Source organism: Canis aureus, chromosome 3, assembly GCF_053574225.1.
Source record: "Canis aureus isolate CA01 chromosome 3, VMU_Caureus_v.1.0, whole genome shotgun sequence".
NCBI lineage: Eukaryota > Metazoa > Chordata > Mammalia > Carnivora > Canidae > Canis > Canis aureus.
The window spans coordinates 31,911,402-31,939,291 of record NC_135613.1 but is presented as its reverse complement, the minus strand read 5'-3'; the positions used below and the strand labels follow the sequence as shown (position 1 = coordinate 31,939,291).

Sequence of the window (27,890 nt, the reverse complement as noted above, 5' to 3'; positions counted from 1 at the left end):
TCTCAGTGACAGTGAATCAGATAGGTCTCCCAACAGGTGACCTGTTAACACAGGCCCTCTCCAGGCCATCAGCACGTCTCTGTCCTCTTCCCACCATGAAGAGAGCCTTGCATCTCCTTCCCTGACCACTGACCCAGCTCCTCTGTGATGCGTTAGCCCCTCGTCCATCCATGGAATCCTGCTGTCCCCCAACTCGCTTTTGTGGCCTCGTGGAGCATGTGCTGGATGCTGCCTGTGGCCACCAGGGCAGGGAGAGTGGCGGGAAGCTCCTGGGGGTGCTGGTGAGTCCCAGGGACCATGTCCCAGCTACTGGCACGTGGGCACCATGTGGGGAGAAGCTTGGAAGGATGGCTGGTCACCAGACACAGAGACACAGGAGCGGGGTGCCGTCTCTTGTCCCCCTCTGCAGAGAGGCTGACCATCGTGTGGCCTTTACACGATTTCAGCTTGAAACCACAGTCTGCCAGCAGGTGTGGCCCTGGGGCTGCCTCAGTGCTGCCGGGTGGCAGTGCTGGCACATGCTCTGGGAGACCACCATGGCTGCAGCAGACAGGCAGCTTGCCCCAGTGATGCCCCGACATGTGTCTGGAGGAGGTGGTGCCTGGGTGGATCCAGCTGAGCCAAGGCCAGGCTCACTCTGTCTGCCTTCCTCCTCAGCACGTGGATGCTGCCCCCATCCTGTCCATCCAGCCAGCAGGGACTGAGCCTGGTGCCCCTGCTCCCAGGGGAGAAGGGCCATCCGGCCTGGGAGGGAAGTCCCTCTCTGCAGTCTGGTAGGGCCATTTCAGTCATGTAACTGCCTTGGACTAATGATATCACTAGGGTCACCCTGCTCCAATTGCTTTAGAGCAGGTGAGGTCAGCGCCCCACCCCCAGCAATGCCAAGGTTTTTGGGGGGTGATGCCAGGACCACGGGAGGAGGGGCAGGCAGGTGTCAGGGGCAGCTCCAAACAGGTGGGAAGAAGCCTAGTTGATGTTTGCTTCCAGTGAGAAAGGCCAGGGCATCCAGTGACAAGTGCCTTGCATGCACCCTGGGCAGTGAAGTCTTGCTGCATGTCACCACCGCTTGGGGGGCCCAGCCAAGGACTCTGACCATGTGGTTGATTAGGCCACACCCCCTGGGGCATCATTGTCCTGACTTGCACTTCCCTCCAGTGCTCCGCCAATTACATATTCATCGTGTTTCCCATCAGTTCTAAGAGGACAGGCACTTCTGCCCATTTTCTCTGTGTCCCTCATGCCTGCCAAGGGTGCAGGCTGGGATCCAGAGATGAGCAAGTGTGGGCAAGTGGGACGGGGTGCCAGGACGGAGGTTGGCAGAGCTTCGCTTCCATACCGGCCAGTCGAGCACCTTTGTCATCTTCTGCGTACTTACCTAGATTTTTGTGGTATTGTGACAAAGGCCATGTTCTGTGGGGAGGACGGGGCCCTGCAGTGCCGGCAGGAGCCAGCCGAGCGTGCCACTTCCATGGGAGCAAGGGCTGTGGCTGATGTGACCCGAGGCGGCCACCGCCTCCCATGCCTTGCGGCTTCCTGCTGTGTGGCCCCAGACCTTTCCCAGGCCCACTGCAGTTACTGCGGTTCTTCCTCACTCACCTTTCAAAGCCCAGCATACTTTGACACTTTCAGCAGGGAAACAAATGATGGTGAGAAGCAGGCTTGTGATCAGGGACATCCCTCCATGGAAGAGGCCTGTGCCCTGGCTGTGGGGCCTGTCCTGCTCTGCATCCTGCTCCTTGCAGCCTTGGAGCAGGGGCCACAGCTGGGTCCTCCTGTCACTGTGACCATATATCTGTCCATACTCCCCATGGTCCCTCAGAACCTCCCAGCCCAGTGCCTGCTAGGCTTCACAGCAGCACCAAATGTTGGCCCTGCAGCCAGGCTGATGTCCTGCTTGAAACCCCAAATGGCTGGTTTCAGAGGGTCACGTGGCAGCGTGTAGTAGGAGCCTTTAGTGGTGAGAACAGGGAGTCCTGGGGGAAATGTATGGTGAACCCAGATGCTGGTGGGGTGATGTGATACAGAGGACAGCCGTGTGGGGCCTCCGGCTGCCCGCCTTTTTGTCCTACATGCACATCTCTGCACACGTCCTGGATGCGCATGACCAGGACATCTTAGTTGTCTTCACCCAGGAAATGTGTTCTTTATCATTACTGTTTTGCATCAGATGTTTGCCCAGCATGAGACAGGGCTGGACCTTGTACTGGAGAGACCTGGTGAGTGACAGGGTCCCTGCCTTCGAGGGCACAGCGTCCAGTTAGGGTTGCTCCCCTAGGAGGGAGCTGGGTCTGCCCTGAGCCAGCTGTACTCTGCTTCCCGCCCTATGGCCCGAGGCCACCTCACCAGCATCTTGGCCCTGCTTGGGACCAGGTCCCTCAGCTGGGATGCCCCCCTGGGGCGGGGCAGGGACATTCATCTGTAGTCATGCCGTGTGCCTGTGCCTGGTGTGGGAGCACTCCCTGCCTGGCTCTGAGGTGCCGCGGGGCCATCCATGCAGTGTGGCTGTGCCGATCACTCTGGACTGTGGCCCATTTCCTGTGAACAGCAAGAGAGGTCTGCACGCCTTGCTGCCCTGCCCCGGAAATTCAGCACAGCCCACGCTTGTCCCTGTATCTGCGGGACATGGGGTTGGTTTCACACTGTCGCTCCACGCACAGTTCTTGTCAGCCCTCAAGACACTGGATTGCCATAGAAACTGAGCTCGTTAAAATTCCCTGCAGCCTCCTAATTATAGAATTTCAAAGACAAGCAAAAGATCTTCTGAGGGTTGGAGTCAAGGCTGAGTTGGGGGCGGGGGAGCAGCCCACGCGTGCTGCATGCCGCTGGGAGCTGGCCGGGCTTCTCTGCGGGCACTGGGAAGGGCCCCCGGCAGACACCCCCTGATCGCACCACCGGGCAGAGCCCTCTGACCCACAAGAACTTGGGCCAGGTGCTGGGTGAGCGGAGGCCCTTTCTGCCGCCCAACTTGTCTGCGGGTCCCTTGTTTGTGGGGGACTGAGATCAGCGAGGATGAGGTGGATACCCAGTGGGGGCGCAGGGCAGCTTCATTCCCAGAGCCCATCCCTCCACACACATGTTCTCTGAGGACACGCGCTCTTTTCTTCCTTTTTACAGTACGGCTGTCACTTCTGATCAGGAATAGGGGCTGTGACTTTCTAGGCAGAAACCCAGAATCTACAAACGTGACCGTTGTTGGAGCCAGGGGCCCACGAGGCTGACAGCCCTGGCCTCTGAGTGCAGAGGACGGCTGGGCCCACACTGCCTCCATGGTAACCTCTGAGCTCAGGGGCTCAGGAAGGCGCAGTGGGTACCATCCAGCTGCCTCCAGCCCTGCGCTTGGGGAACCTTCTAGTAAAGAGGCTGAGGCTTGAAAATTTGGGGGGGTTTTGGGGGCTGCCATGGTAGGAATGTGGGTTTTTCAGGAAAGGTGCTCAGTTGATTTAGAAGTTAGGGAGGTAAGGGGCGCCTGGGGGGCTCTGTTGGTGAAGCGTCTGCCTTGGGCTCGGGTCATGATCCAAGGTCCTGGGATCAGCCCTGTATCAGGCTCCCTGCTCAGCAGAGAGTCTGCTTCTTCCTCTCCCTGTGCTACTCCCCCTTTTCCCTCTCTTGTTCTTGCTCTCTGTCAAGTAAATAAATAAAATCTTTAAAAAAAATTAAGGAGGTGGTAATCCCAGTGCAGTCTTGAGAGAAACACCCACAAACCCCAGGAGAGGGGCATTGGACACAGCATCTGACCTGCGCGCCTCACTGCCTGCGGGGTCGTCGAGAGCAGGGACAGTGGGCAAAGTGTAGGACATGCAGTGTGGGATTCTGGGTGGCATCAGAACGAGGGCCTCGGGGAGAAGCCAAGGAAACCTGAATAGAGATGATGATTGCTTCATTAGTTGGAACAAACGTGCCGCACACTTGCACGACGTTAGCCAGAGGACGCCCTGTGGGCTCCTGTGCCGTCTCTGCGGTTTTCCCCCAGAGTCTATGCTAAAACAGGAAGGGTATTGAGAAGGAAGCTGAGGAGTTGCCAGCTAAAGCTGGAGTTTAGGAAATAGCACTGGTGCTCGTGTCGGTGTTGATGAGAGCGTCTGAGGGAAGTTGGGTGCTGAGCAGCAGGGCAGCTGCAGGCAGGTGTGTGGGAGCTCCCCATACTGACCTTCAACTTTCTGTAAATCTGAAATAAACTATGTGTATGTAAGTGAAGAATGTCCTGCTGTCCCTGTGGTTCGTTACAACTCACCTGACCACTGCTTTTCCACTGTGTAGCCTGGGCATGGAGGACTCCCCAGGGGCTCCCCTGCCTTTTCTGAGGTGGTGCCAAGCACCCAGCACCCCTCCAGGGTCCACAGCGCCAGGGGCCCTGGAAACGCCTCCCTGTCTCTGCATGGGATAGGGGTGATGGTAAATTCCATCCTGTGGACCTTATGTGGATCCAGGTTCTGCAGAGAAACAGATCCAATAGGATGTGCGTCAAGTGAAGAGGAGCACTGTTGTAAGGAACTGGCCCGTGCAGGTAGGAAGGTGGGCAAGTCCAGACTCTGCAGGACAGGCGGGCAGGCTGCAGACCCAGTTTGGGCCTAATAAGCTTCTGTTTGAATCCAAAGTCTGGTGCTGCGGGATTCCCTCTTGCTCAGAGGATGCTGGTCCCCTTCCACTGATTAGATGGGGCCCACCCGCATCACAGAGGCCAACCTGCCTCATTCACAACCCAAGGATTGAAATGGCGGTCTCATCCAAAACCACTTGTGGGGCTGCCTGGGTTCCCCAGTGGCTTAAGTGTCTGACTCTTGATCTCAGCTTAGATCTTGATCTCAGGGTTGTGAGTTCGAGCCTTGCCTTGGGCTCCAGGCTGGATGGAGAGCCTACTTAAAAAACAAATAAAACAAAAAAAAGAAATGAAACAGGGACACCTGGGTGGCTCAGTGGTTGGGCATCTACCTTTGGCTCAGGGAGTGATCCTGGAGATCTAGGATCAAGTCCCTCTTTGGGCTCCCTGTGAGGAGCCTGCTTCTCCCTCTGCCAATGTCTCTGACTCTCTCTTCTCTGTGTCTCTCATGAATAAATAAAATCCTAAAAAAAAAAAAAAGAAACAAAACAAAACAAACACCCTATGGAAACATCCAGAGTAACGTTTGACTACATATCCATGCACTCCGGCCCAGTCCAGCTAACATACAAGATGAACCACCATGTCCTACCCCAGGCCAGGGGGCACCCGTACACATTTTCCGAAACCATACCAGTTAAAGACAGCAGCAAGACCGTGCTACTGCCTCACATGAACTGGCAGGTGGGCAGCAGTGGTGGGCGAGGGCATGGCAGGACATGGACTCGGGTATACATCCCGTGTCACTTCCTAGGGGCAGCAGTGGCAGGGGTGGGGGCCGCCTCTGGGAGGGCTGGCAGCTGGGGACAGGGCCTTTCTTTGCCTACTTAGAGCTTTGTTTCATTTTTTAAAATTTGATATACTTTATTTAAATAAAATTCAGCACCTGTTCCCCTCTGCACCCCCAAAAAAACATTTAAATTGAATCCTTAAAGAAAAATTGAGATGGAATGATTTGAATATGAGTTGGAAGGAAATACCTGAAAAGTTTGTAGCCATACCATTGTTGCTACCTCTGGTCCTTCCCCCTGTTTTTACTCTTTTAATTGTTTATGGTTTTGTTTTGTTGGTTTTTTTTAAGATTTTATTTGCTTGAGAGAGAGTGAACGGAAGCAGGGGGAGGGACAGAGGGAGAGGGAGAAGCACTTTACACTGAGCGGGATGCGGGACTTGATCCCAGGACCCCGGGATCACGACCTTGGCTGAAGGCAGATGCTTCACTGACTGAGCCCAGGCGTCCCTGCCTGTGGTCAGAGTGGCATTCAGGTGCCCGAGGAACACGTTTCTCACGTACTCACAGAGTGTACGGTGTAGCGGACAAGTGTGCCCCTAGCAACCGGCAGGATAGAACTTAACCAGTACCTGCCCGCCATGGACTGTCGGCTGGAGGCCACTCTGTCTCGAACTTGGCTTTGGTCTTTCACATACTAGAAGATTTCATGTCACAACTGTGCTTCCTGTAACAATTAGCCCCCCTCTGGGAGAAAAAGCAATCTCTAGTTGCTCTACATTTGGGGTTACAGAGATTAATCCTGGCCAATCAGTCAGGTTTCTCAGATTCTTCTGGTCATTCTCACTGCCTTTCTTCTGTGAAACATCTTTTCTTTGTTATTTGTACAAGTCCTGTATGCATCCTGAATTATTGATTCTTGTTGCTCTGTGTGCCGATCCTTTACATTGATCATCTTTTGCTGTCATGATGGCCTCTGGATGGACAGACACCCTCGCTTCAATGCACTCAGATGCACCTGCCACTTTTTCTAGTATTTTTGTTTTCAGAATTCTTCATATTATTAAGGTCTTCTCCTACATTTCCTTCTAAAATTTGCCATCATTTTACTCATGTTTAAGTTCTAATTTTTGGAGGGGGCAAATTTGTGTGTGGAGTGAGGCAGGTGTCATAGTCTGCTGGGGCTTCCAGACGGGCTGCAAGAAGCAGGAACTTACTTCCCTGCATTCTGGGTCAGGGTGCTGTCAGGGCAGATTCCTGGCTTCCAGATAGCCCCTGCCCCGAGGTCTGCACAGGGTGGCATGAGCTCTGGGATCTCTCCCTTTCCTGATAGGGCACTAATCCCAGCGTGGGACCCCACCTCTGAATGTGGCCCCTGGGGGTTAGGGCTTCAGTGGATGAATTGGGGGTCAGGCAGACAGTCCAGCTACAGGCATTGGGTGTTTCTCACTGTGGAGAAGGGGCGGCCATTACTTGTACTCTGGGCCTGTGGGGGCCACGTGTACCCCTTGGTTTTGCCCTCTCATGCTGTGCAGTCCTTCACACCCCTTGGCCTCTGCTAAGGCATCTTGATGTGTCTTATTTCCAACGACTTTAGCCAAATGTAAAGGGAGTATTTGTAGATTTCTGTGTGGTGGGCACAAGAAAACCAGCGGGCCAGCTGGCTCCTTCTGCATCTCTGTGTCCCCTCATCTGGATCGGACATTCAGTACCTTCTCTCTGCAGGACAGCTGGGGGTTGTGAATGCTACCTGCAGTGAGGGTTGGGGGCACACGTGGGGACCTGGGAACAGTCAGTCCTGTGGACATTAGCATGGACCTGCCCTGGCCAGGCTTCCCCCAAACCGAGCCCAGTAGGCTGGAAGGGCTTGATATGGCAAGACACACCCTGTTGTACAGGCAAAGGCCCTGAGGATCACCAGGACTCCTTAGAGCCTAGGGGCAGGTGGCCTGAGGGTGGCACTTGCGTCCCGTGGACCCTAGGCCTGATGCCCAGTGTGAACTTGCAGATGGGGGAGCGGGAGGGGAAGGCTGGTGTGGCCTCCCCTCTGGCCCCCCAGGCCCTGCTCTCGTCTGGCCATCAGCTGAAGAGTCTGTGGCAGGAAAACTTGGAGGGGTCCTGGGCGATGCATGGGCGTCTGCCAAACCTCAGCTGCCCAGCAGCTGTGGGGCTCCTGCCCGGAAGAATCTGGACTTCCTGTTTCTCACCCCATCTTTCACTGAAAGGGAGAGAAGTGGGCTCTGCAGAGGCTATGACCTGATGTCAGCGGTCCAGACAGAGCTGGTAATTTGCTTGTTTTAAAAACATTTCGTTAGTTTCCACATTGGTGTATATCCGTGGCACTTCCATGACTCATGAAAGTGGCTTTCACTACGAAACTTTATAAAAGCACAAAGCTTCCCGTTGTATCCTGAGTATTTTGTTTGTACCAGCATTTGGTTCGGAGAATTTGAAAGGAGCGCAGCTACGAACCTTTTTAGGGAAGAATGAAACTAACAGTTCTAGTTACACATCGAGCTCTGGCATTTTTTATTAGCAGCGTCCTTCTTACAAGTTTGGATTATTGAATGCAGTTTTTGAAAGCGACATGTTTGGTAACCCTTGACTCAGCATAAGTACTCAGTGTGTCTGCCTCACCTCTGCCCTGAGATCTACCAGCACGGGGGCGCACAACACCGAGCGGGGGTGTCTCCTGTCCAGGTGGGCAGGATGCCTGGCCGCAGGCTGCGTTTTGGGAGGACCATGGACTCCACGTGGCAGCCGCTGCCCCTCCTTGGATCGTGAGGCGTGAGCTCACAGCCTGTGCGAACCGCACCCGAGTGGAAATGGGGCCTGGTTTCCATGCCTGGGGGGAAGGACGGTGGAAAGGAAAACAGGGAGGCGGTCTGGAAGTGTGTTGGCCTCCAATGACTTCCTGGCCGGACCCTCTGGGGGATGCTTAGTTGTTGTCGCTCCGGGGCAGCCCATCCCCGTGGGCACCTTGGGTAGGGAGTGGTGGGGCTGGCAGGCCGCAGGGCTATTTCTTTACCCCTCTCTCCTGTCCCCCCTAGAATCCATCTACCGCCGCGGAGCCAGAAGATGGAGGAAGCTGTACCGCGCCAACGGCCATCTCTTCCAGGCCAAGCGCTTTAACAGGGTGAGTGCTACCATCTTGGCCCCCAGCACCCCCCAGCCTGTCCCCGCCCAGCCTGTGATGCCCTCACCAGTGAAGAGAAAGGTGGGGACACTTCCTCTGAGAGTGGACCAGGCTTCAGAGACCTCAGAAGGCCGTTCTGCATGTGGTGGCTGCCTGGCAATGCAGCGTGTACGTCTTCGTGTCTCTGTGCTGGCCAGGGTCAGGCAGCTCTTGCTGGAGCACAGTGGCTCTGAGATCTTGCCCTGCTTGCATCCAGAAGTGGGTCTGCAGATTTGACCAATGACGCTGGCGTGCATATTGTGCTGCTCAGTGTGTCCTCCTGGCCGCAGGCGTCTCTTATGTGCCCTGGGAACCCCAGGCAGCTCCGTGTCTGCCACCCACATGGCCCCACTGCCTGGCTCACCTGTTCCATCCTTTCTCTTCAGGATGTACTTATTTTCTCTGAAAGTGTTGTGATTCAGGTGCCTACAGGTATCCTGCAGGCCAAGGACCTTTATTGTCCTGGAACTGCCAGAACCAAGCCCCATAGTCTGGGGACTTCAGGCAGAAACTCACTCTCTCCTGGTCCTGGAGCCAGAGGTCCAAACCCTGTGTGCAGGGCCATGCTGTCTCAGCTCTAGAGGATCGTCCTTCCTGTGTCTTTGCTGCTCCTAGGGGCTGCTGGCAATCCTCAGTTTGTAGCTGCAAGGACCCCACTTATGCTCTGTACTCACATGACCTGTCCTCTCTCCCAAGGACACCAGGCAGGATTAGGGCCGGCCCACTCCAGTATGACTTCATTTTAACTTAACTATACATCTACAAAAATTATTTTTCCAAGGGAGGTCACATTTGGAGATTCTAAGGGAACGTGAATTTGGGGGACACTATTCACATGCTTCGCTGAGGGCCTTAGCATGTGCTGTGTACTCCACCCTGCCCACCCACCCCCACGTGCTCAGAGCTCATGCTCTGCTGTACTTTCTGTCTTGGCTCAGACAGTTATCCCTGCAGCCCTTTCCCTGTGGCCCCCGTTCACATATACACCTGGTGTTCCCCACAACTCTGCGTCTGCTGCCTCCCCATTGGGTGCAGGGACTCCCGACACCGATTTGTTGCTATAGTGATTGGAGGAGTCAGCTAGGGAGACCTAGGGGCACTGAGTTAGGGAAAGAATGGGGCATGTCTGTCTGGAATGAGAACCCAGGGTGCAGGAGAACATAGGGTGACTTGGGGGGTCAGGCATCACCTAGCGAGGTGGGTGTGTGAGAGGACCCTGCTGGAGCAGTAGGACGGGTGGGGATGCATAGATGATGGACCTCTCTCGTATCTCTGGATGGACTGATGCGGTGTGGACGGGAGATGCTGTGGTGAGCCAACCAGAAGCGATGCACCCTGGCTGCTAACGGTCTAAACACATGGAAAGGCCCAAACCCCAGGGTGCAAGGCACCCGCTGCCCCCACCTCATGTTTATTTTACCAGCCAGCTCTGTGGCCAGGTGGCTTCTCTTTCTGCATATCTGGGCCCTGGCTTGGTCCTGTACAGAGAGGGGTTTTGGCCAGATGGGACTGGCCACCTTTGGAATATCAGACAGAGGGTTCTAGGAGCCCCGCCCCACTCCCACACATGTCGACTTTCAGGGAAATGCTCTTTCCTTTATTACAGCTGACATTGGTCCAAGATGAAGCCCACCCACCCAGCAAGACAGGCTGGGGCCCAGGGAGTACAGAGGAATCTGGCTTCTGCTACCCTGCAGATTTTAGGAGAAAAACCCATTTCTCTGGTTGCAGGGTACAGACCCTCACACTCTCCCCCTGCCTGCCCTCTCCCCAGAGTCAGTGAGAAAGGGCTTTTCCTCCCCAAGGAGAAGTAGGGACTCCTACCAGCCCATTCCCACCCTATTATACATGTCTAGCTACCCCTAGAGCACCAAAAGTTGCTTTTCACAAACACAGGGAGGATGAGAAGGGAGCCAGTGCAAAGACCCTCAACTCTTAGATTGTTTAGTTGCTCACAGAATGAGGCGGCAGACAGGCCTGCAATTAGTTGCCAGTTTTGATCCTCCCCAATTGCCCTTGGTTCTAAGACCCATGTCTTATCAGACCCTGGAGGCTGGCTCTGAACCATTCACTGTGTTAATCACAGGATCGTGCAGTTCACCTCCACCTATCACTTGAAAGGATGTTTTAAGAGCCACACACTTGGTTCTACAGGAATCAGCAAGACTTCTGGGCAGTAAAACCCACAAGAGATCATTTTTCATATTCTTCATTTGGTGACCCAAGGGCAGAAAGTGAGTGGGCATCATACGACTGAAGTTCCCAACCTAGATCTGTATTTGCCCTTCACAGGACTTTTCTTTTTTTTTTTTTTTAATTTTTTTTTAAATTTATTTATGATAGTCAGAGAGAGAGAGAGGAGAGAGAGAGAGAGAGAGAGAGAGAGAAGCAGGCTCCATGCACCGGGAGCCCGACGTGGGATTCGATCCCAGGTCTCCAGGATCGCACCCTGGGCCAAAGGCAGGCGCTAAACCGCTGCGCCACCCAGGGATCCCCAGGACTTTTCTTTTAGAACAGTGAGAAAAAGTTCCACTGGTGAATCAAAGGGAGAGATCCAGTGAGTTTCTGGAGAAGAAATGAAGACCTCTACCCTAGAAAAAGAGACACCAGTGACATAGATGGGCGGGGGGTGCGGGGGGAGTGGAGGCACAAGGGCGAGGTCAGAGTGGAACCCCCAGGCATGAGCATTTCCTGTAGATGCTGGTCAGGGGTTTCTCCCAAGCTTTTTGGCCCAAGCAGCTAGAAAAAGAAAAAAAAGAAAGAAAGAAAACGTTGGAGGAACGAGGCTACCCTCCCACCACAGGTGGAGCAGTAGCTTCTTATACCTTGTATGATGAGGTAGGAATGCTTGGAGAATCCGAAGCCTCAAGCTGGACTCCCGATCTGCTTGTGGCACTGATCCACAGCTTAACAGGCTGGCCCAGGAGGGCCCCCAGGGGCGCTGGTTCTCAGCAGTGCACCCGACCCCACAGAGGAACCTGAGCTCCTGGGTGGCTCAGTGGTTGAGCAACTGCCTTTGGCTCAGGACATGATCCTGGAGTCCCAGGATCAAATCCTGCATTGGGTTTCCTACATGGAGCCTGTTTCTCCCTCTGCCTATGTCTCTGTCTCTCTGTGTCTCTCATGAGTAAATAAAAATTCTCCAAAAAAAAAAAAAAGGGAACCTGAGCTCACAGTCAGAAGCGCTGAGGACAGTGGAAACAGGGCATCCGAGCAAGAACCAGCAGAAGCCCTGACCAAAGCGGGACTGAAAAGGAGAATATGTGATGAAAATATGAGCAAGGAACTGAGTCGGCAGCATGGAAGGAGACTTAAAAATATTTTCACCCCATTAATTTATTCATTCATGTGGATTTCAAAGTGTTGAAGCTTGGGGTTTAGGTTTTTTTTTTTTTTTTAAGATTTTATTTATTCATGAGAGGCACAGAGAGAGAGGCAGAGACACAGGCAGAGGGAGAAGCAGCTCCATGCAGGCTTCATGCTGGGCCGAAGGGAGGCACTAAACAGCTGAGCCACCCAGGCATCCCAAGGCATTTAGATTTTATTTTATTTTTTAGCGTCATGTTTCCTGAGGTGCTAATAGTTCGAACAGAGGTCTGAGATCAAGAGCCTTTGACAGTGCTGTGGCAGCCTCTGCTGAGCAGCATGGACACTTGAATCCCACGTCCTTTCCTGATCCCTGGTGCAGAGCCTGGTGAGATCATGTTGCTCCTAACCAGCTAGTCGCTGGCCCCTGCTTATCTCTGGGAAGGAATCTGTGAATTTGTAAAGGCAGCTGGGAATTTGCCCCTAACAGGGCCCAAGCATCGCAGATCAGTCATGAAGCAGGGACTGTGGGAAAGCTAAACATGTTAGCATATCGTATAGGAAAGGTGAATTGTTCTAAATGGCTTCACAAATGTTGTTTGACAGCAGAACACACAGAAGAGAATGAAAACAGGTCTTCATACTTGAAGCTTTCCTTTGAATTCCGAAGTCAGGCGTTCAGCAGTTGCCCTGCTTGGTCAATGCTGGCATGACACGACAGTGGCTGGGGTTGGAGGCCTTTGGAGAGGTGCCCCAGCGGCCACCCCCCTAGCTGACCCTCACCACTGCCTGCTGCACTTTGGCCCATTCCTTGACAGGGCCACACAGTCTGCATTTGGCTGCTCGTGGGATGGATGCTTTAGGCCACACGGAGGATTTGCAATAAATGCTTTTCTTTCCTGTTTCCAAAGTTAAAAGTAACAGGGTATGTGTGTGTTTACCTGACGTTAGGAACATGTATTGGGTATGCACAGTGTGCCGGGCACTGCCCCAGGCCTGACTGCAAGACCAGAAGCTCAGTGGTGGGGACCAGGCTCCTTGGGCGCTGCTTCCCTGCTTGGTGCTTCAAGGATGAGGAATCAGCTTCTCGGTGCCCATGGCTGTGAGCTCCAGACACATGGCCAGTCTGTGCCCCCCACACACGCACCACAGCTGCTGTAAATGAACTCTGTTCAGAACAGTTATGGTCCTTTTTATTGTTCTCAGGAGTAATTAGACTCTCTCAAAAGAATGAAATTTGTTAAACATGGCACAAGGCAGCTAAAACATGCATAGGATTACGGCTGGAAAAAAGATGCTCACGGGACCCCGGCGCTACTGACATGCAGGTGCACCCGCTGCCGCATGTGACCAGATTTCTGAACACATTCATCTTCGCGCATGTTGTAACAGTCAGAAATTAGGAAAATGGGGCGTTTGGGGGGCTCAGTCAGTGAAGCGTCTGCTTTCAGCTCAGGTCATGATCCTGGTGTCCTGGGATTGAGTCCCAGGTCAGGCTCCCTGCTCTGCGGGGAGTCTGCTTCTCCCTCTGTCTGCTCCTCCCCCTGCTCCTGCTCTCGCATATTCACTCTCTCTCTCTCATTCTAATAAATTAATAAAATCTTTTTTAAAAATTAGGAAAACCATCAAACAAGCTGATAGTTATCATTAATTTCAGATGTTTAGAACCTTGAAGAGCAAAGATTGTAAAAATACCACAAAAATACCCACCCCAAGATAATCATAGACTGCTCCTAGCAGTTCAGAGTTTCGATACAACAAACGCCAGGCAGATTCTCTGTCTCTTTGGTCACACGGATGAGAATCTGGACATACCCCTGCCTGTCTCAGCCTAGGGGGGTCTCTGCTGCGATCCCCCTCCAGCCCCTGGAAGCAGGGGGGCCTTGCCCCAGGAGGGGTCTCATCACTCCTGCATGAGTGGAGTCCCAGCCCCCTCCTTGGGGTCCTTGGTTCCCCCAACCTTGGGATGGACCCCAGTGGGAGCTCTTTAGCTTGGACAGAGCCTGGTGTCCAGATGTGACCAGTGATCAGGGCACCTTTTGTCCTAGATCCCTGTCATCTTTTGAGGGAGTCAACTGCAAGATGCAACAAGCCCCAGTGCGTAGCAGGGTCTCCAGTGTAGCATGGGCATCAGAGGATACACAGGACCTCGGCTTAATGGCTGTGTTCTTGCCTGCAGAGAGCGTACTGTGGCCAGTGCAGCGAAAGGATATGGGGTCTCGCAAGGCAGGGCTACAGGTGCATCAACTGCAAGCTGCTAGTCCATAAACGCTGCCACGTGCTCGTCCCGCTGACCTGCAACAGGCATATGGTGAGTATGGGTCAGATGGGCCCAGGGCTGTGAGGGGGACAGCCTCAGGCTCATTGTCCATGCTGACCCCCGTGACCCTACATCTCCCTCTGTCCTAATAGGACCCTGCCACCAATGAGATAAAGGGAAGGGGTGACTGTGGGTTGCAGAGCCATGACCCAGACTGGCACCTGGGATGGGCCCTTCTTCCGAAGCCCTGTGAGCCCCCAGCTTGCATGGGGGCCTCTAGAGGGGCCTCCAATGCCCTCGGCCGCCCTGGGGTGAAGATATGGGAGAGGAGGGGGCTCGTCTGTGCTGCTCTGCAAGTCAGAAGATGTGGCCCCTATGTACCCCTGCCCACAAGGCTGGCCCTTTGTTTGTTTCCCTACTGAGCATCCAGGCTGGGTTGTGCTCGTGGAACTGCTGAGCGGGAGACTGACCCGAACGTTGGATTCCTCCTGGGCCTCTGGCAGGCATGAGTCTGAGAGGCTTGGCTCCTCTGAGCACTACACGGGCTGCTGTGGGGGAATGGGCACTGTCTTCCTAAAGTCCTTTTACCCTCGGCTGCCAAAACCCACAAAGGTGCACATGCCGTCTGACCCCATGGGTCCACAACAGCCTAAACACTAAGGCCACCCCCAGAGATGCAGTCAGTCAGGGGCTGAGGGAGCTTCGTGCCAGCCAATAGGGGGCTGCCTCTGCTGTGACATCAGCTCCCCAGCCTCTGTGATGCAGCACTGCGAGGGGGGAGGCTACCTAGCTTCATGCACAAATGCCCCATTTTTAAAGCACCGCTGGAAAGGTCAGAGCCTGAGGTGCCCGACCACAGGAGATGTTCCTGTGGACCCTCCTGTCTCCAGTGCAATCCGGTTAGAGGGCGCATTCTTGAAATACATGGTAGGACATGTGCCACAATGTGTACGTCCCAAGGGGCGGTTCTAGAAAGTCACAGTGTCTCCAGAAGCCACATGGTAATACCTGCTGGTCCCTTTGTCACCCGTGTCTCTGCAGGATACTGTCATGCCTTCCCAAGAACCTGCAGTAGATGACAAGGACGATGTGGATCTTCCTTCTGAGGACACCCATGGAAGTAGGGGCTGCTTTCTTCCTGCCGGTGGCACCCGGGCTTTCTGCCTGCTGCTTGCCCCCTCTCTCTGACCACCAACCCCTTCTAGCCCCCATCGCTCTCCGAGGGTCAATATCAGCCAGCGCGCACCTCCCTGTGGGGTCAGGGACGTCTCGGGCCTCCCATCACCCCCCAGGCAGAGCCGGCAGGGCGGGGCAGCCTTCCCTAGGCGCTCACATCTCACAGCGTGGCTGCCGCAGGAGTCCAGGATGGGCATTCTCCCTCACACCAACTTTGGGAGTTCTGGAAGGCCCTGCCTGGGGTGGCCAGCACGGCCAGGCCCTCCCATGGGTGGGCTGCTGCCTAGGCTGGTCTCCATGGAAAGGCATGCTGTCAAATTGTTTCTTCAGTTTCTGTGAGATTTTTTTGGTGAGGAAGAGACTTTTTTTTTTTAATGCTCAGAAGCATTTGGAGAAAGATTCTGAATACTAGTTGGACCAATAGCCCCACTCTGAGCTCCCAAAGCGTGTGCACTATTCAGAGCCTGAGCCCTCGCATGGTCAGTGTGACCTGTGTGCCCTGAGAGCCCTTGAAGGATGAAATGAGACCGCAGAACATAAATCACTTAGCACAGTACCTCACACAAAGGAGGCTCCTAAGAAACAACAAGCCACCCACGTATCCACTCATCCATCCACCCATGCATCCATCCTTCCATCCATCCCCTCTCCCACCCACCTGCACACACTGAGAACAACATCTGGAAGGCTAGACACTGAAATCTGGTGAATAATTACTTCCAGGTGAATCACTGAGGAAAACCCGTCACAATCACAGGTTCCCAAGCTCTGCCCCAGAGGTGTACAGTCAGATGTGGGTGGGACCAAGAAGCACGTTTCCTGAGGCCTCTGGGTGAGGTGTGGCTGCCCGTGGTCCAGCCTGAGCGCGGCTGGCCTAGCTGGGCTGCTGGTGTCTGTGACCAGTGAGGGGCCTCAGGATCCCTGTGTCTCAGGCTGCAGTCCTGACAATGCCTGCAATGTCCACTTTCTTTCTCTCCTCACTAGTTGCTTACATTTCTTCAACCCGGAAACACGACAACATTAAAGATGATTCTGAGGTGAGTCTATGAAATGGCTCATTAGTTTTCCAATTTTTTTTTAGAAGTTTGTTAGCTCATTTTTGAGGAAATTATGGAAATTTCAGTATAAACAAGGCAGGTTTGAGAGTTGTCACTCACTGCAGGTGAGGGTGTGGTCTGTGGACCTCAGGTGGCACCGGCCAAGACTTCAGGGCCGAGTGGCACAGAGTCTCCAATATTTAATGCAGAAGGACTCTCCAAGCTATTAGGTGTGGCAGACCTGAGCTGTTGCTGCATCTTAGGTGTGAGGACACAATGTCCGTTGTACTGTTCCTGGCTCTGTACAATTGGAAGATGCAGTGTCCTGGGGCAGGGGACTCACTGACCTCAGAATCTGCTTTTGTCAAGTTGGATAATGACCACACCTTTCTGTGAGTGTACAGAGAGTGTTTGTGTGCATGCCCAGCCACACCTGGCACATAGGGAGCCCTCCGCAACACCCATGGTCGGTGTGGCTCTTCCCACATCAGCACAGGGTGGCCTGGGCTCCCCAGGGGGCTGCAAGGAGAGCCCTGCTTATGCGCTTCGAGAACAGGTAATGAGGCTGCTCCCTGGGGAGCGGGTCACTTGCTTTTTATTGTCTTAATCTCTTGCTTGGCTGCAAGCGTCTGCAGGGCTCCGTGTGGAGGGATCACCTGTGATAGTCTGGCCTTTGTCCTGAGTCGGGCAGGTTTATGGCCAGGTGGGCCAGGGTCAGAGGTATATTGGTGGATGTTCACCAGATTTGCTAGTAACTTGATTCTCCACTCACTCCCAAGGCTCAAGTGCCTCCATTTTCTCCAACTACTTTCTGTATCCTGTCACAGGACGAGTGTCCCATCCCTGGGAAGTTGGTACCTCATGAAGCAACAGGATGCTGCTCCCGCGGTCACTGCCCACCCGGGCCACAGGGCCCTCTAGCTTTGGTGGATGGGGTGTGCAGTATGGAGAGCTTGGTCTGTTGGGGGCAAAGAGGAGAGGGGTATGTGCAGCCCAGGACCTGGCTGCAGAAGGATAGGCTGCTGCCTTGTCGTAGCTCAGTCTTGCTTGGGGCACATCCTCTATGAATCTTCCAGAGGCTGCTCTCTGGGGCCCGGCTGTGGCACCATATCTGCTGTGGGTTTGGTTTCCCCAGCACCCCCTCTGCCCAGATGGTGGAGTGGGTCCAGAGCTGACTCTTGAGCTGCAATTTTTGTGAAATTTTATTTGCATAAAACCCTTCCTTTATTTGTCTTTTGTGCTTTTTCCACATCACTAAGCAATTCTCCAGTGCTTGGGGAACACTGGTCAGGTGCCCTGCAATTCCAGTCAGTCCTGACGCCAACTACCTGGAGCTGGCATTGCTCCCACAGGAGCCTCTCAAGGGCTCAGGCCCATGAGACTGCCCCCCTTCAGGTGCCACTTGCAGGCCAAGTGGTCACCTGTGCTTCTGACCAACCAGCTGTAAATCAGGTTCACATGACCCTTTCAGTGGGTTCTTTTAGTTTGCTTGAGCAACTCACAGAACTCAGAGAAACATCTTGCTTAATAGATTTCTGGTTTATGATAAAAGGATGTAGCTCAGAAAGAACCCAAAGGAAGAGCTGCACAGGGCCAGGGATGGGAAAGGGGACAGAGCTGCTGTACCCTGTCCAGGCTTACCTCCACACGTTCACCCACCTGAAGCTCTCCAGATACTGTCCTTGGGGATTTGTTAGGAGACTTCATAATAGGAGCATGATTGGTTTAGTCATTGGATGGTAGAGAATGGGCTCAATCCCCAGCCCCTCTCGCATCCCTGGAGGTCAGTGGGTGAGACTGAGTTCCAAGCTTCTCACCCTGCAGTTGGTCCCCCTGGCAACCCCTGAGAACCTATCCCCGTCTTTAGGTGGCCTGGAGCTTCTCCAAAGTTGTCTCATTAAGCATAAACCCTGGGATCATGATTTGCTCCTTCTGTTCTGGGAAAGCCCTCTGCTGCCTGTTTGTCTTCTTCCCCAGATTTGGACCGAGAGGTTCAGTTTGGCCTTGAATGTGTGGCCAGCTCTGGGTGACAAGTGAGGCATATGAGATTGTTCTCTTGAGTGAGGAAGTCCCACCAGCTGGAGTTTGCAGCCTCTGTCCAGAACTTCAGAACAGCCCTACCTTGCAAGGGCCAAAGCTTTCCCAGAGTAACTGACAAATGTCCCCTGGCTTTTCTACCTGGCCATTCTGTGTCTGGGACATGTCAGCACTTAGTTACCTCCTGCCCACACGAGAAATAGCCTTACTGGAAATAATCCATAGGAGGGAAGCTCCTTTTCCTAATTGGATCATCTTTCTCTTTCATTTTGTGTTTCCAGTAGCCCTTGCTCAGGGCCATGGCCAGGCTTTGCAGACATCAGCTATCTAAACTCCATAGCCCCCAGGAGAGCCCTGGGTGGATGGGAGGTTGGCCCTGGGCACCCACCTGCTCATGGAGTGGCCAGGGTCTGAGAATGGTGGGTGTGGGGTGGCTGTGGGGTCAGGGCCGTGAGCAGAACTGCACTCTGAGCTCCAGGGCCCACTCGGGGACATCAGCCTCGCCTGGGAGGAGTCTTGTTATTTTGCACTTTCTCTCCTGTCCTCAGGACCTCAAGCCAGTTATCGATGGGATGGATGGAATCAAAATATCTCAGGGGCTCGGGCTGCAGGATTTTGACCTGATCAGGGTCATTGGGCGTGGGAGCTACGCCAAAGTCCTCCTGGTCCGACTGAAGAAGAACGACCAGATGTATGCCATGAAGGTGGTAAAGAAGGAGCTGGTGCACGATGATGAGGTGAGTGCAGGCGCCGGCTCGAGCTTCCTCTCTGGGGTCTTCATCCTGGCTTCCAGTGCTTCTTTCTTCCAATGGAAGTAAAATGCACGTAACAAAACTCATCATTTTAACCATATTAAACTTCACGTCCATGTGGCCTTTGGTATCTCATTCCAGATACCTTCATCCCCCGAGAGGGAAACACCATGTCCATGAGCACTCAGCCCCTGGCACTGCTCATCTGCCCTCTGTCCCTGGACTTGGCTTTTCTCGACATTTTGTGTAGACAGAATCACATGCCAGGTGGCCTTTTGTTTCCAGCTTCTCACTGAGCATCGTGTTTCTGAGGTTCAGCCCCATCGTGACTTGAATCAGAACTTCATTGCTTTTTATGCCTGAATAATATCCCATTTGATGAACAGCCCACATTTGGCTTCTCTGTTCATCTGTCAATAGAGATTTGAGTTGCTCCCACCCTTGGTGCCTGTGAGCCATGCCGCCATGAATGTTCACGTGTGAATATTTGTTCAAGTCCCTGTTTCCGGTTCTTGGGGGATTTATCCAGGAGTGGAACTACTGGGCCACAGGGTCATTTATGCTTACTATTTGAGGAACCACTGAGTGGACAGCAGCTGCTTGTTCACATTCCTGCCATTAGTGCAAGGGCCCCAGTTCGGTGCACCCTTTCTTTCCAGGCAGGGCTGGCTGTTTTCTGGCTTGTGATTATCACTCTTGTGGTGGGTATGATCTGCCCTCATTGTGGTTTGATCCACATTTCTGTGCTGACTAGGGTTGTTGAGCTGCTCTTCCTGGGCTCCTTGGCTTCGTGTACTTTTGGTCTTTTTCTTTCTCAGTTGAATGCAGATTCTCTCTCTTAGAAGCAGAGGAAGGACTGACACATAGATAGCAGTAATGCTCTTACATTCAGGCCCCTGTAGCACATGAGGCAACTTGATGTCCGTGGGCCCAGCAGACCACAGGAGGGTTTCTGGCCTTGGCCCAGGTTTAAGGTTTGGAAGGAAGAGCTGGCGCTGAACTAGAGCTTTTACTTGCCCTACCAGCAGGGTGCATTTGTGCAGTGCACAGACTGCCCAAATGGCCCCTGAGTGCTGAACTCATAAGTAAGTGGTGGTACCCATGCCTCATAGCTGAGGAGACTGAAGCTCAGGAGGCAGTGGCTTGCTCATCTTCAATGCTGGTCAGCAGTACTTCAAGATGATTCCAGACTCCCATACTGGGACCCTGGCCAGCTGGAAAATTAGTACAGTGTCAAGTTTGTAAAACTGAAAGAAAAGGCGTTCAGGAGACACTGCTTTGGTTCATACTTGGCATCTTCAGATTGTCCCCTGTGGGCCAAGATGTGGAGGTGGGACTTTTAGGTGATCTCTCAAGAAAAGTGTGACTCTGGGAGTCAGTGAGTGGGAGTTTGTATATGTGTGTGTGTGCGTGTGTGTGTGCGCACATGCATGCACATGTCTGATCGTGTTGTGTACATGTCCATGTGTGTATCTGTGAGACCCCGGTGTCTGTGGCCATAAGTCTGGGCCATGGACAGGCTGTAGGGGCACTGCAAAAATATATGTCCACATCCTAACCCCAGGAACCTTTGAATCTGAATTTATTTGGAAATGGGGTCCTTGCAGATTATAAATGAGGATCTTGGGGAGATCATCTTGGATTATGTGTGTGGGCTCTGAGTCCAATGAGAGGTATCCTTTTAGAGAAAGGCAGAGGGGGTGCCTGGGTTCAGTCCGTAAAGTATCTGCCTTTGGCTCAGGAAGAGAGAAAGACAGAGAGTTGAGACAGATGCACAGGGAAACCATCGTGCTGATGGAGGCCCAGAAGAGGCAGATTGTCCCCCCTTGGGGCTTCAGAGGGGGCGTGGCCCTGCCGGCACCCCAGTTGCAGGCGTCTGGCTCAGAACAGTGAGAGAACAAGTTTGGATGTTCTCGGGCCCCAGTCTATGGTACTTTGTTAAAACAGCCCTGGGAGCCTAGCTGGCAGGAAGGAACAACTACGTGCAAACAGGTGACCCTGGTGGCATGACTCTGTGTGGGAGGGGAGGGAAGTCTCAGCCACCCACCAGGGTTTTCACCTGAGTGCCTGGGTTCACAGGTGGCGGAGGCTGGCTGGAAGCCCTGTTGAAGGCTGTCTGTGCCATGCAGGATGCCCCGTGGGGCTACCAACCGGCCATTGCATGAGCTCGGAGTCAAGAGATCAGGGAGAGGCAAGGCTGGGAGTCCTCTGCATGGATGGATGGCTCTGAAGCTGGCCCACCCAAGGGGTGTCTTGGGGGGTACAGGGGGCTCCTGAATGAGCCCACAGAGGACGAACCCCACTGAAACCTGTGTATTTGTTCCTGGACACCTTCAGAGGCAGGCAGCACTTCTCCAGATACACCCCTTTCACTCTTGCTTCTCCACCCCTGGGAGGAGCCGTTTAATTCATTCGGCTCTGCTTTCTGGGTTGGAATGGAATCAAAGCTGTGGAATCATGACTCTAAAGTGACTTGAATTTGCAGCTTTCCCCAAATTCCAGCACCGATTGGGAGGGAGACAGCCCTGTGGTAGGACTGGTGCTCTAGAGATGGGCACGGGACATGGAGAAATCTGCTTAAGCATCTGTCCCGTTTCCTTGTGTCTTAAGTGGAGGTGATACCAGCCCCAAGGCTGCCACAGGGAGCACATGAGACAGTACATGGAGAGCCTGTAGCTCAGAGGCCAGCACACAGCTAGTGATGGTGATGGAGACAGTGACAGATGGCATTGGTGTTGGTGGTGGTAATGGTGGTAATGGTGATGATGGCGATGACAATGATGTTGGTGATGGTATTGGTGTTGGTGGTAATGATGATGATGGTGGTGATGGCGATGATTGTGATGGTGATGAATGTGATAGTGAGGATGGTGATAGAGATGGGGATGGTGGTGATGATGTATTTCTTAATGGGTACTTTCCTTTTCCTGTCTGCATTGTCTGCTTACAAGCAGAGGTGAGAGACATTTCTCTCTTGCCTCTCCTTCTCGAGGATGAAGAGTATTCAGGAGCCTCATTAACACGCCCTGGTTTCTATTTCAGGATATTGACTGGGTACAGACAGAGAAGCATGTGTTTGAGCAGGCATCTAGCAACCCTTTCCTGGTCGGCTTACACTCCTGCTTCCAGACAACAAGTCGGTAAGAAAAAGAGCATGTGTCTAAGATTCTGCTGGTTTCTGAATTGAACTGCACGGAAGCTGAGTAGGCATGAGGTTTCCACCATCATAGCAGGGTTCTCTCAGTTGCAAGTATGGGGTTTTTTTTTTGGCTCATCAAACTAACTTTGTTGTTCTCATCAGCTGATGTTACATCAAGAAAATTTTATGGATTTGAACCTAAATTATTTCATTGCATTTATAAAATATTTATTGAAAACATCCTACTGAGTACAGGCATAGAAGCCTTGGGTTAGGTGTTGGGATGCCACGGTGGGCAAGAGGTGGATTTCTGTGTTCATGGATCTTAACCAGTAAGCAGAATAAATTAAAAAATACCAACAACCTCACTTAATAAAACTTTATATATATTGGAATCCTGCTGTTTTAAAAGGCTTGAAAACTACTGGTTTAGGATAGTCCGTATATATTCTGTTTAGAATTCTTTTCACCCAGTTGACTTGAACTCACCCAGTTTGCTTATTTAAAAAAAAAATACCAACTATATTCAGTGTTGAGGTCCTCAAGACCACCCCCAGGTTCAGTGATTTAGCAGGAGAACGCATAGGACCAGCACATAGTAGAACTCAAGGTTAAGATTTCTTGCCGTGAAAGGGTATGAAGCAAAATTGGCAACGGGAAGAGGCTCATGGGGTGAAGCTGGGGAGAAACAAGGTGGGAGCTTCCAAGAGTAGCTCAGCTCAGCTGTAAATCATCCCCACGTCCACCCTCAACTCCCTCCTGACCTTCATCCCCTCGCCCACCCGTACTGGCTGCCACCTGTGTGGCACAAGCACCAAGGGATAAATGGCCTTTCCCCCAAACCTGTAGATGTTCCTTCCACTGAGCTCACTGATACTACCTCCCTGATGTGTTTCAGGTTCCTCCCTCCTCTCTGGTCAGAACCCTGGCCACAGCCTCTTGGGGGGCATCCAGTCCCTGGGACTCCCCAGGCTGCCAGATCCCCCGTGTTACAGTTAAGCCATTTTGAAAACACAGATCAAAAGTATCTTTCTCCCGCTTCGAAGCTCCTCTGATTACTTTCCCCATTGCTTCTGGGATACGATCTGGGCTCCCAGGCATGTGGACGAGGTTGCTGTGACCAGGCTCTACCCTGGTGCCTCTGCTCTGCCCACCTTTGTCATGCCATCAGGTGGGCTCTGCTCCTCCTTCCTCCTCTCCTGCTTCAGAGATCCCGGAAAGGTCTGGCAGTCACATTCTCTCCATGCCTCTGTTTAGTGCTGACCACTGTCCCTGGGAATTATGAATACACCCAAGGGAAGACAACCCATCCCAGCCCCTACTTCCTGAATGGTGAGATTCCAAAAGACTTGATTTTCCTAGATGAATTCATGGGGGTCTGGATGGAGAGGCATCAGACTTTCGGCCTCATTCCCATCTGCCTTGTCTAGAGCACACTTTCTGCACCCGGAGATGGACTACATATCATGTTCCCAGCTTTGTTAAATAGAACCTAAAAAAAGTGGGTCTATCCGTTGTTTCTGTGTGATCCCTATGACACAACCACAGGCCACTCTGCTTTTCCAAGCAATCGTTTTAGAAGATTGGTTTACGATGCTCATGAGGAGAGTCCACGTCCCAGAAACAGCTAACATAGACACCAAGTTTCTCTTTTCACAGGATCTGTCTTCTAGAAGCACCGAACACCTGGTTAGTCAAGATAGGGCACCTCTCCTGGGCCAGCTATGTGTGTGTCTGTCTCCCCAACCTGGTGTGGGCTCCAGGTGTCTTGTGCCATGAGCATTTGGTTAATACCTGACACCTTGTAAGCAGTCACGCTGTTTAAAGAATGTTTTTTTAAGGTACAAGTCTGTCCTTGGTACAAGTAAAAGAGAATTCATGTCATATTTTATGTGACTCATTAATCAGTGAGGGCTGCAGATGTTACAAGCAGCTGGGAGGAGCCCAGGAGCCCAGACACACATGCATGGCGGGGAGAGCTGGCTGCAGGGCTGGGGCTGGGAGCCATGATGTCCTTTGGCAGATGGGCTCTACTGCTCGTCTGTGGACAGGTGTCCTTGGCGTGGCCACTTACAGAGTCGGGAAGTCTGAACAGCCCACGGAAATGGCAGGGAGAGGCTTGTGCATGCAGCCCCTGGTTCTTCCTGACAGCAGCACAGCAGAGGGTCAGGGCCACCTCTGGGGTGCAGATCCCAGCCCTTCTCTTGTCAGCTGCACGACCTCAGGGTGACCCGTGCACACCCCAGTCTCCTGGAAACAGGGAGCAGCAGGGACGCCACCTCATAGGGTCACTGCAGGGATTAGTAAGACATTAAAATGTTGACAGCAAGGCCCAGCTCGTGGCGAACTGTTGATAGACATGTGAGGGCCTCTCTCTGTGTTGGTGCCAGGCCTTTGAACAGGTGAATCGCTGGCACTGTATCTGGGCCCCAGGGACCAGGAACATCCCCCACCACAGCCGGGTGGTAGTTAGCACTGCGCCCACCAGCCCTCACAGCCAGCAGGATACCCACAGGGATTCAAGTCCTGAAACATGACGAGGCCTTGGCAAGCAGGGGTGGTGCAGCAGGTGCTGGGACAGGATACCTGGAGCCCCGACTGCCAGGGGTGCACGCGGCCACTACATTGGCTACTGGGCTGTGGGAGGCACTGCAGACTCTGGCTGGAGTGCATCACCCCAAGGGGCTAACCACAGGCCTGATGCCAGGGGTCGGGGAGCCCATCCTGCAGAGCCTGCAGACACCACGAGACCAACAACTGTGGAGCTGGGCCTGTTGCACGGGGGTGGCTTTGGGTAGATGTCTGCAGAGCTTGCTGTGAGCACGGTCACTGGCAGGGGCCTTGGGGTGAGGAGAAAGAAAGATTTTTCTCCCCGCTTCAAATCCAGGGCCCGCCGGGGTTGGCCACATTCTGTGCTCTTGGCTACATAGACTCCCCAAGTTTTATGGCTCAGTACTAATGTCATCACAAACAGCACAGAACAAGTGCAGTGGTGTTTTTATCACAGAATCCACATCTGTGCCCTGGAAGAACCATCCTTCGCAGCTACACAGCCCATGGTTCCAAACAATGGCCGCAATTAAAATTAACTACAGAATTGCCAAAATGGAAACTGCATCTGTTTGAGCTATTCTGGGGAAAATGGGCTACAGGTTGTAGCTGAAATGACTATTTTTAGCATGCACACCCCCACCCTCACCCCCACTAAATTGTAGTTTGGGGACATTTTTTGCACTTAGCGTGACCTCAGATCACAGATGAGCAAGCTGCCGTTAAAATGGTTAGCTTACTCCTCTGAAATACAGCCTTTTAACTGTGCCTCGATTTATCGTATTACAGTGATTTCGGGTGGAATGTGCACTCACTCTCAAAAAGAACAAACCTGTTACGCCCTTGTTTGTTTATGGAGCTTCACGGGCTGCCTGTGACTTGGACACAAGTGCTTTGTTCTCGGTTCAAAGTGGTGTCTAGACACTAAATGCCCCTTTGCCAGTGCTATCCTGTGTTCTCCTTTATGAATTGTACCTGAAGACTTGACTGCAGCCCCGTAGAGACTTCACCGGGACCCAGTAGTGGTAAGCGGTCATCCTGAAGCTACCCATGACCGTTCAGGAAGCAGGGGAGCTGAGGCCACAGTGGTTTTCTGCTGGGGACGCCTACTGCCCGGCCCCTAGGACGGTTGGCAGCGTAGGGTCAGAGCATGGGCACCCCCCCAGCCCCCACCCCCGCCATCAAGCCTGGAAGGAAGCCTCAGAGCAAAGCTGAAGATGGTGTGTGTTGCCGGGTGACAGGACTCACCAAGCAACATCGAGGTGGGGGTGCTGGGGGCGGAGGTGGGGGTCTGTGCACAAGATCCAGGGGATGCTGGGGTCAGCGGTCAGCACGTGTCCAGTGGGGGGTTATGGATATGGTGGCCACCGGAGGAGGTCAGGCCTCGAGTGGAGTGATGGTTAACGTGCTGAGAGGCAGGTGAGCAGAGCCACAGCCAGGTTGATCCCCCAGCAAGCTGCGCCCTGGGGGGCTCAGTGGGAGGGCACGCATGCGCTAGAACCATTGGAGACCTTGGGAGGACCAGTGCCCGCCCCTTTGAGCACATGAGTCACTGCACTTTCACAACACAGTAAATTTGTTAGTCATAATTTAATTGAAGCCCAGAATAGAAGGAGCAGACATTGAGTGACAGGCAGCAGAGTGAAGGGGAGGGCAGGGGGAGTCACCTGCAGGCTTCATTCTCCCAACAGGGGAGTGGTGGCCACTCCAGAGCCCCCAACTTGCCCACGTTTCATCAGGATCGCCTAGAGGGCTAAGATTCAGTCCCAGCCCTCAGGCTCCATCAGACAGCTCAGCGTGGGGGGCATTGTGGGGCTGTAAGATTCTCTGTCCCGAGGGGCCTGTGACTCCCGAGGCAATTAGGAGATTTCAGGGGGTTCACTTTACTTTCGCAAGTACTGGTCGACCACGCTGCACTTAGAAATGCTATGGGTGGCCCTGAGTAGTGGAGAACGCCCGAGGACTGGCCTCCTGTTGCTGGGGACCATACACCACTCCTGAGTGCAAGCAGGAGGTTGTGTCATCCTCATCCAGAGGTGACTGACTGCCATGGAGTCAGGACAAGTGGGGGCAGGCACGTTACTGCCGTGTGCTTGGAATGGAAGAGCATAGGTGCGGCCATGCTGCACAGTGTCCTGGGGCTGTCCCTATAGCACATGGTGCTCCCTCTTCCTCACCCAGGACAGGCCTCTGGCCGGGGTCACACCCCAATGAATCCTGCAGCTCCTTTTTTCGAGGAAACTGTCAGGGCAGAACTGAAATTGTGCTTTTGCTGACTATTATGGGACCTCAGAAAACACATAAAAGAATAGCTTTTTTAAAGAACTTTAGGCCAGGGATGCCTGGGTGGCTCAGCCGTTGAGCATCTGCCTTCAGCTCAGGGCGTGATCCCGGGGTCCCAGGATCGAGTCCCACATCAAGTTCCTCGCAGGGAGCCTGCTTCTCCCTCTTCCTGTGTCTCTGCCTCTCTCTGTCTCTCATGAATAAATAAAATCTTAAAAAAACAAATAAAAATTAAAAATAAAAAAACCTTTAGGCAATTTTATTTCTATTCTTATTTATTTTAAGCAATTTCTATGCCCAATGTGGGGCTCACATGACCCCAAGATCAAGTATCTCACATTCCTCTGACCAAGCTGGCCAAGTGTTCCTGCTCAATTTTCAAATCAGGGAAATGCCAAGGAAGAGGTACCTCTGTGGACACCCAATGCCCCGGGTTATTACTGTCACCATTTTGCTTCTTGTTTCTTTTTGCTCTTTACTTTTTGACGTGGGTAAAGTTTTCATCATGCAGGGTCTTTACTTCCTACCGTAATGTCTGTCTCATTTCCATGTGCGGTCCTTCCTCCCAGCAGGGTGACCAGCAGCACACATGTGGCTCCTACATCAGCCTGGTGCCTTGGTGCCTCGTGAACTGGGAGGCAGTTCTCCTGGGTTTTTGGACGTGCAGTTAGAATGTCTATAGGCAGGAGGTTACCCCTCCCTTCCTGCTCACTTGTCTCTCTGATGACATGGCCCGTGCCTACCTTGTGTGGATAGTGGGTGGTAGTGGGTAAGCCTGGCCTCTCCCTGACCTCGTGGGAACATTCTGGTGTTTGCACTGTGAATGCACCACCGGCTGCTGTGGGCAA

General features: G+C 53.1%; 1 protein-coding gene and 1 long non-coding RNA gene across 8 annotated transcripts in view; one reads left to right on the top strand and one right to left on the bottom strand.

The window, feature by feature from the left end:
- The window catches only part of PRKCZ (protein kinase C zeta), a 100,756-nt gene that overhangs the window by 60,695 nt on the left and 12,171 nt on the right, over nucleotides 1–27,890 (top strand). For 5 of the 6 annotated variants that reach the window (XM_077891575.1, XM_077891576.1, XM_077891581.1 and 2 more), the window contains 6 exons: nucleotides 8,378–8,463; nucleotides 13,988–14,119; nucleotides 15,110–15,188; nucleotides 16,229–16,281; nucleotides 18,867–19,055; nucleotides 22,113–22,210. In XM_077891575.1, coding sequence (XP_077747701.1) covers nucleotides 8,378–8,463; nucleotides 13,988–14,119; nucleotides 15,110–15,188; nucleotides 16,229–16,281; nucleotides 18,867–19,055; nucleotides 22,113–22,210 — 637 coding nt within the window. Of the gene's footprint in view, nucleotides 1–8,377; nucleotides 8,464–13,987; nucleotides 14,120–14,844; nucleotides 14,996–15,109; nucleotides 15,189–16,228; nucleotides 16,282–18,866; nucleotides 19,056–22,112; nucleotides 22,211–27,890 lie in introns of those variants that run through there. The other variant, XM_077891580.1, reaches the window with a different exon arrangement.
- Nucleotides 10,851–14,783, bottom strand: LOC144310526 (uncharacterized). Of its 2 annotated transcripts, XR_013376240.1 has the most exons (3): nucleotides 14,539–14,783; nucleotides 12,750–14,103; nucleotides 10,851–11,241 (listed from the first exon to the last, which is right to left on the bottom strand). It is a non-coding gene; the product is annotated as an uncharacterized LOC144310526 (long non-coding RNA). The 2 variants fall into 2 exon arrangements; XR_013376239.1 differs by lacking the exon at nucleotides 10,851–11,241 and having other exon boundaries at nucleotides 11,834–14,103.